This window comes from Haliotis rubra, unplaced genomic scaffold (assembly GCF_003918875.1).
Source record: "Haliotis rubra isolate DU_JTF1 unplaced genomic scaffold, ASM391887v1 Scf1237, whole genome shotgun sequence".
Taxonomy (NCBI): domain Eukaryota; kingdom Metazoa; phylum Mollusca; class Gastropoda; order Lepetellida; family Haliotidae; genus Haliotis; species Haliotis rubra.
In genome coordinates, this window is record NW_025765156.1 from 170111 (window position 1) to 179238 (window position 9128).

The 9128-nt window shown below is 44.7% G+C and overlaps 1 protein-coding gene across 1 annotated transcript; it reads right to left on the reverse strand.

Annotated features, from left to right (window-relative positions):
- Positions 1 to 1832: 1832 nt before the first annotated feature.
- LOC124266188 (PE-PGRS family protein PE_PGRS16-like) lies at positions 1833 to 3612 on the reverse strand. The gene is made up of 2 exons (XM_046700989.1): positions 3021 to 3612; positions 1833 to 2959 (listed from the first exon to the last, which is right to left on the reverse strand). Exons 1-2 carry the CDS (start codon positions 3610 to 3612, stop codon positions 1833 to 1835), a joined length of 1719 nt encoding a protein of 572 aa, XP_046556945.1.
- Between the last annotated feature and the right edge of the window lie 5516 nt (positions 3613 to 9128).

Below are 9128 nucleotides of genomic sequence, written 5' to 3' on the forward strand. Positions count from 1 at the left end.
CGGATTCGTGGGTTCTTTTAAGTGCACAGGGTTGTGTACTGTACACTAGGGGTTGTGACAACACTGAAAGAGTCTGCGCACAATGTTGACTCCAAGGTTTTTACACCCGGTCACAGGTGGGCTCGATCCCGACACCTCACGCTCGCTGGATCACTAGCCTAGGGCTTTAGCCAGCTCGCCCACCGCGCCCCATTTGTATCGATATGAGGACATTTATTTCGCGACATGTTTTCTTTCACAAGAGTAAGGTTACTTTTACGACATTTTTAGGAATATTCTCCCAATCACACGGCGGGGGATACCAGAAATTTGCTTCACACATTGCACTCATGTGGGGAGTAGAACCCGGGTCTTCGGCGTGACGAGCCAACGCTTTAACGGTTGGTTGGTTGGTTGGTTGGTCGTTTAACGCTACACTCAGCAATATTCCAGCTATATGGCGGCGGTCTGTAAATAATCGAGACAATCCATTGATCAACATCATGATCACCGATTAACGCAAGTGGGATACGATGACTTGTCAACCAAGATAGAGAGCCTGACCACCCAGTCGCCCTTTACGACAAGCCTGGGTTGCTGAAGACCAGTTGTAACCCGGATCTTTACGGGTAATTTGGGTAAGGAGGCTGGACCTTGGCTTCAACTACTCAGGCGCTAAACAATCTCGATGTGAAGTTACTCGAATCCCAAACCACTGCACTCATGTGGGGAGTAGAACCCGGGTCTTATTAACCGCTAGGCTACCCCAGCAGCCAACTTTTACAAGAACATGCACACATACCTACTGAACCGGAAACATATTACTGACACATACAATAATGTCATACATCAATCGATTCTCCTAACGATAACATGGAACAAAAGCTTGTCGTAAAAATGACAAGTATAGTTCACATAATTAATTCCTAATTAATCGATTTGATTTGTCCTCAGGGCTTTCAGCAGTGTTGTAAAAATAACTGCCATTAGCGTAGACGAGCCGCCATCATTAGACTGAAAAGAGTCTTCTTGTTTCGCCTTCAGCCATGATGGCATGATTTGTAGATAAACGACGTAAGATCAAATAACGTACGGACACAAGGAGTGCTATCTGGTTCTGTCTGCTACTATTCAGGGCGCCGTTGTACAAAGCGATCTTATAGCGCTAAGGCGACCGTAACTCCCATACCTTAACATAGACTTAAGGTAGTCTTAGCGCTAAGGTTGTTTTCTACAACGACACCCCGGTCGTTAAGTTAGTGAGTTTAGTTTTACGCCACAGTCAGCAATATCCTTAACTATTATGGTGTCGGTCTGTAAATAATCGAGTCTGGACCAGACAATCCAGTGATCAACAGCATGGGCACCCGATCCCGTTAGTCGCCTGTTACTACAAGCGTTGAAGTAGACCCGGATGAGTCACAGGAGTGATATGTTCAGTTTTACGCCGCTTTTAGCTTGATTCCAGCAATATCACGGCGGGGTACACCAGAAATGGGTTTCAAACGCTGTACCCATTGGGGAATCGAACCTGGGTCGTCGGTGTGACGAGCGAACGCTTTAACCACTAGGCTACCCCACCGCCCCAATTTTAAGAAAACGCTTTAGCCGCTGGGCCACGTTTCGGCGTGATGATCGAAGGCTTTCACCACTTGCTGCACTTAAAGAAGGACAAATAGAGGAAATAAAGAAGGACATTGCTTTTGATATCCGAAACCTTAGGCGGTTATTCTGACAATAAGAAAACATAAAACATGTTAAATGATACTATCCAGATTTATTCCCACAGAAAAAAAGATTAAACGTTATCAAACTTCTATCAAAAGTCCAACGTGGCTGTTAGATTCCCGACTTTAGAAACCACCGTTCAATCCGGGTAGAGGTTCCTGGTTCATACCGCCGTTCATTCCAGAGGGGAGACCCTGGTTCATACCGCCGTTCATTCCAGAGGGGAGACCCTGGTTCATACCGCCGTTCATTCCAGAGGGGAGACCCTGGTTCATACCACCGTTAAGTCCAGAGGGGAGACCCTGGTTCATACCGCCGTTCATTCCAGAGGAGAGACCCTGGTTCATACCGCCGTTAATTCCAGAGGAGAGACCCTGGTTCATACCGCCGTTCAGTCTAGATGGGAGACCCTGGTTCATACCGCCGTTCATTTCAGAGGGGAGACCCTGGTTCATACCGCCGTTCATTCCAGATGGGAACCCCTGGTTCATACCACCGTTCATTCCAGAGGGAAGACCCTGGTTCATACCACCGTTCATTTCAGAGGGGAGACCCTGGTTCATACCGCCGTTCATTCCAGATGGGAACCCCTGGTTCATACCACCGTTCATTCCAGAGGGAAGACCCTGGTTCATACCGCCGTTCATTCCAGATGGGAGACCCTGGTTCATGCCGCCGTTCATTCCAGAAGGAAGACCCTGGTTCATACCGCCGTTCATACCAGATGGGAGACCTTGGTTCATACCAGCTTGCAGTCCTTGCCCGCCTGCAGTGTTCATGTTTCCGCCTCCCATTCCGCCAGGCATCCCTTGTCCGAAACCGCCACCATTGCCGTTGTTGCCACCTGGGTTCTGCATGCCGAGAAGTCCCTGGCCGAAGAGCTGGTTCTGGTTGGTGAATGGGGTGGTTGCAGGCTGACTGTCGAAGCCGATCTTGCAGCACAGAGGGATGGCGTCCATGCAGGTGGACCCAGAGATCTGGTGAGAGGGACACAGAGCCAGTCCACGACCTGTCAGCTCCTCGAAGGACAGGTTCTCCACGGTCTCGGAGGAGGTGGCGGTCTGTCCCTGGTAGATGGTGACGGGGGTGCCCACGATGCCGCGGGGAGTACGGGACTGGCTCCACCAGGAACGGTCGGTCAGGATGTCGCCGAGAGCACGGCTGGAACACACCTCTTCAGTGCGAGAGAATTCAGTGACGACCAACTGGAACTGACCCTGGAGAGTTGCCGCTTGGTTGGAGGAGATGCGAGCTGTAAGACGAAGGGCGTTGCCAAATCGGTTTCCAAACCACGGGGTTGTTGTTGTTGTTGCTTCTGCTGAAGGTGACTTTCATCTCGTCCCCATTCGAGTTCTTGGCGATGCAGGTCTTATACTGATTGGGTTCTTGCTGGAACATGCCGCCCATTCCTAAACCAGCAGGCTGTGCTTGTCCCCATCCTCCTTGTCCCATGCCCAAAGCACCGATGCCCCATCCACCAAACTGACTTTGGCCTTGACCCATACCTTGACCAAATCCATCACCCTGATCCATGTTCCACGCACTGTTGTCCCATCCACCTAGTTGAGCTTGACCTCGGTTCGCGCCCCATGCATTTCCGCCTAATCCTCCCATCTGACCTTGACCTTGAGCAAGACCTTGGCCTTGTCCCTGATTCATGCCCGACCACTGAGCGTATACATGATGAGAGGCGAGCCCGACCACCACACACAGAGCAACGACGATTTGGCTGACCATAGTGAATCTACACTGACCAAGTGATTGTGACTGGACACTGGCGGGTCGCGGGTTATATCTGTTTCCAGATGGAGGAGTGGGGAAGTCCCCCAGCAACCTATTGCCGGGGGTCGTTGTTCTCCTTCCCAGTTCAAGGAGCGTCCGTGGTAACAAACGGGCAATGACCATGGTTGTAAAAGGTGTGATGTTTACAACATGATGTGGTGTCGCATCAGAATTAGAGATTTTCCAACCATCAGAAAAAGTTGAAAGAAGAATAAAAATTGCTAAAAAGTCGGAAATAGACGAAGACGTTTATCATAGACTGACTTACTATCAATTTGTTGATTGATTCAATTTATTTTTTATACATTTTTTTTTATCCATCTTTTTTTTAGGTACAAAACCGTGACATCAAGTAACTGTCAAATATAGCCATGCGTTTGTATACAGAGTTTGGCAAGCATATTATAACAAATGACATTGTAGGGAAATGGGTCGGTTGTACGTTAGTATTAATCAAACAATTGGTGACAATCATCATCAATCATCAATCAATCATCAATCAAGATCCAACAAAATTGGTAACATTACAAGAAGAGATGGCATGTGTTCTCTCGATATTGTAAACTTTACTTATTTCATTTCTGATCGTATCGAAATTTCATTACTGGAATATTGTTAAAAGAGGCGTTAAACCATACTCACTCACTCACCATCGGTGTTATCTACCACTTCATCGTCAGTGTTATCTACTGCTGCATACCCAGCATCATCTACTGCTGCATCGTCACTGTTATCTACTGAGGCATCATCATCATCATCATCATCATCATCATCATCATCATCATCATCATCATCATCATCAGTGTTATCTACCACTACATCGTCAGTATCATTTAGTTCATCATCATCATCATCATCATCATCATCATCATCAGTATTATCTACCACTACATCGTCAGTATCATTTAGTGCATCATCATCATCATCATCATCATCATCATCATCATCATCATCATCATCATCATCATCATCATCAGTATTATCTACCACTACATCGTCAGTATCATTTAGCCATCATCATTCATGGAATCATCATCATCATCATCATCATCATCATCATCAGTCAGTCATCATCATCATCATCTAGTGCATCATCATCATCATCAGTATTATCTACCACTACATCGTCAGTATCATTTAGTTCATCATCATCATCATCATCATCATCATCATCATCAGTATTATCTACCACTACATCGTCAGTATCATCTAGTGCATCATCATCATCATCATCATCATCATCATCATCATCATCATCATCATCATCAGTATTATCTACCACTACATCGTCAGTATCATCTGGTGCATCATCATCATCATCATCATCATCATCATCATCATCATCATCATCATCATCATCATCATCATCATCATCAGTATTATCTACCACTACATCGTCAGTATCATCTGGTGCATCATCATCATCATCATAATCAGTATTATCTACCACTACATCGTCAGTATCATCTAGTGCATCATCATCATCATCATCATCATCATCATCATCATCATCATCATCAGTATTATCTACCACTACATCGTCAGTATCATCTGGTGCATCATCATCATCATCATCATAATCAGTATTATCTACCACTACATCGTCAGTATCATCTAGTGCATCATCATCATCATCATCATCATCATCATCATCATCATCAGTATTACCTACCACTACATTGTCAGTATCATTTAGTGCATCATCGTCAGTGTTATCTACCACTACATCGTCAGTATCATCTAGTGCATCTTCATCATCAGTATTACCTTCCACTACATCGTCAGTATCATCTAGTGCATCATCGTCAGTGTTATCTACCACTACATCGTCAGTATCATCTAGTGCATCATCGTCAGTGTTATCTACCACTACATCGTCAGTATCATCTAGTGCATCATCGTCAGTGTTATCTACCACTACATCGTCAGTATCATCTAGTGCATCATCATTATGTGTTATCTACCACTACATCGTTAGTATAATCTAAAGTACTGTCGGAAATAGAAAAAAACTGTTTTTAGGCTGTTACTCTACATCCCTAAAATTTACATAATTGCAAATAGCATATGTCGAATTAACCCACATCGGCCTAACTGGGCGTTCAGTGGGATGCTTAATAGGATATCCAGAAAAGTATGTTTAGTCGTAAAATCGGGCAAAACTTTAAAAAAATACGAATAGCCACTGAAAACAATAGATCAGACTATAGGTGTCAATTAGGTCGCTCAGGCAGGTATGACGACTGACCGTCGATTCACCTGGCATGAAATGCATGTGCTGCCGACATCCACAAGGGGCCATCTCAAAGATATTTATGCTTTTTCATGTGTGTTGAATATGTCTCATCTATTGATTAACATCTTACGTGTCTATCTTTCATAAGGTTTATGTGAAAGAGTATGATACCCATAGAAAGGCTTAAATCGTATTAAATGTCTCAAAATATATAGGTGGCATGACCGCCCGAAGACATGTCATGACATGCCGTTTACGTCCTCAGTATAATTCCCCTAAATGATTATCTTATCTTAGCTGATATCTCTATTCAGATGTCTACCCAGCCCGACCCCAACCACCATCTGCGACACCCGTCCTGGTTTTGATTTTGAGACGACCCCTTCTACCTGTTTGTTTTTATAGTGATAGTGAGGCTCCATGGTAGCTACATCCTTAATAGCTTAAGTATTTAAGTTATCATTTTTTACGTCAGCTGTCGTTTATAGTGAAGCTAAGTCTAATCTAAAAACAACAACGCATTGCTCATTTCTGCACTAATCTCTCCTCAGTAAAGTCCTTTTTTGACGTTTCCTATCTCCTTACCACTGAGACTGTAGTTAGGCCGAACTTAGTTTAACAGATATTTGACACTTTACATATCAACTTCATAAATTGGAGATATAAATTTGAAAAAAACACACAGTTTTTTTCTATTTCCGACAGTAGTTTTGTGCATCATCATCAGTATTATCTATTCCTGCATCGCGATTATCATCTGGTGCATCATCATCAGTATTATTATCATCATCATCATCATCATCATCATCATCATCATCATCATCATCATCATCATCATCATCATCAGTGTTATTTACCACTACATCGTCAGTATCATCTAGTGCATCATCATCATCATCAGTATTATCTACCACTACATCGTCAGTATCATCTAGAGCATCATCATCAGTATTATCTATTCCTGCATCGCCATTATCATCCGGTGCATTATCATCAGTGTTATCTACCACTACATCGTCAGTATCATCTAGTGCATCATCATCATCATTATTATCTATTCCTGCATCGCCATTATCATCTGGTGCATCATCATCAGAGTTATCTACCACTACATCAACTGTATCATCTATAGTCATCTACCAGTTCATCATCATCATCATCATCATCATCATCATCATCATCATCATCATCATCATCATCATCAGAGTTATCTACCTCTACATCAACTGTATCATCTACTGCTGCATCATCGTTGTTACCTACTACTGCATCATCATTATCTACTGCTGCATCATCGTTGTTACCTACTACTGCATCATCATTATCTACTACTGCATCATCGTTGTTACCTACTACTGCATCATCATTATCTACTGCTGCATCTCAGTGTTACCTACTGCATCGTCAGTGTTATCTACATTCTTACATTCTGAATAAACATTAACTGATACACTAGCCAAGTCAGCCTGACACCCTATCCCGTTAGCTGCCTCGTCGATCAATATATCGATCCAAGTCATAACGTTTGAACCTCTCCTGAACCTTTACTATATACTGTTTGTAAGCTGATGCAAAGTCCATGAGTAATAATGTACCCGGTTTATCTTTTTTGTCTGATTAATTAGTAAATAAATAGTGTAAATTCTTCATGTAAAACACGAGCTGATTTGACTCCATATTTGCAATGAAGATCATGCAAAGAAGTCTGCTTTATAAAAATAATTATGGTTTTTGAATGATTCATTTATGCATCTGTGAGCCTATACCCCGCGATCGTATCCGTGGCCCCTTGTATACTATTTCTCATTAGGAAAAGGTGTGTGTCGTTTTAATGCAATATAGGTTGAACTACAATGAATTCAGCCTAAAGGCTTCACAGTAGTAATGAGCTGGTAATTAGCTTCCGACGTCACGCTGTTGTAAGAGGAAGACCCACCCACACCTTGGTCAGATTTATGACCTCGCACCTCGACAGACTTGAATAAAACCCGAGTCCGACCAGTGGTCAGACATTCTCACTCGGTCAGTCAGTCAGTCCACAATAACCATGGTCCATCAACTCGTCGTCGCTGTGTGTGTGGTGTTGGGGCTCGCCTCTCACCAGGTGTGTGCCCAGTGGTGGGGCATGGGTCAAGGTCAAATGGGAGGAATGGGCGCTGGTGCACTTGGAATTGCTCAAGGTCAAGGTCAAATGGGAGGGATGGGTGCTGGTGCAGTTGGTGGAGGAGGATGGGGAAACAATGCGTTCCAACCGCTGAATCGCAATTTGAGACAAGACAACACCCTGTACCAGACCTGTATCGCCAAGAACTCTAACGGCGATGACATGAAAGTCACCTTCAGTCTTGGCAACAACAACTTCAACAACCCGATATTTAACCGATTCGGTGGAGACCGTAGCCTGCGTCTCTCAGCTGTCATCGCCTCCAACCCTGCTTCAACTCTCCAGGGTCAGTTCCAGTTGGTCGTCACTGAATTCTCCCGCACTGAAGAGGTGTGTTCCAGCCGTGCTCTCGGCGACATCCTGACCGACCGTACCTGGTGGAGCCAGTCCCGTACTCCCCGCGGCATCGTTGGCACCCCCGTCACCATCTACCAGGGACAGACCGCCACCTCCTCCGAGACCGTGGAGAACCTGTCCTTCGAGGAGCTGACCGGTCGTGGACTGGCTCTGTGTCCCTCTCACCAGATCTCTGGGTCCACCTGCATGGACGCCATCCCTCTGTGCTGCAAGATCGGCTTCGACAGTCAGCCTGCTACTACCCCATTCACCAACCAGAACCAGCTCTTCGGCCAGGGACTTCTCGGCATGCAGAACCCAGGTGGCAACAACGGAATGGGAGGTGGATTCAACCAGGGACTGGGCGGCGGACTGTCTCAGGGAATGAACCAGGGACTCCCCTCCGGAATGAACGGAGGATTCGGTCAAGGTGGACTCCCTTCAAACAACGCTGGTTCCCAAATCATGGGAGGACTCTCTTTATAGACTAGACTGATGTACACTAACCTAGAGACTTCATTACCATCATAATTCCTCGTTAGACGGCGCCATAATCGTGTCCAGTGGCTTCTCAACAGTACCATTATCACTTTGGACTCTTTCCTTGTCAAGTAGACGCGCCATGATAGAAGCCAAACACTGTTCATAATCTCATAATCATTGTGTGTGCGGGCAGAGATTGTTGTATGCAACTGTTTTCTTAATAAACATGTCTCTTTTAATATGTTGTTTCTCATCCGCCAGTCGCGTCTGTTCAAGAAACGTCAAGGAATATGGTTCCCTCGATCAAGACGTAATAAAACATTCCTCAGAACCATATAACCAGAACAGGAGTATTTGTCCACAGTCTACTAGGCAACAGTAGTATAAAGCGTCATTGACCAATGAAATTAGACTATTTTA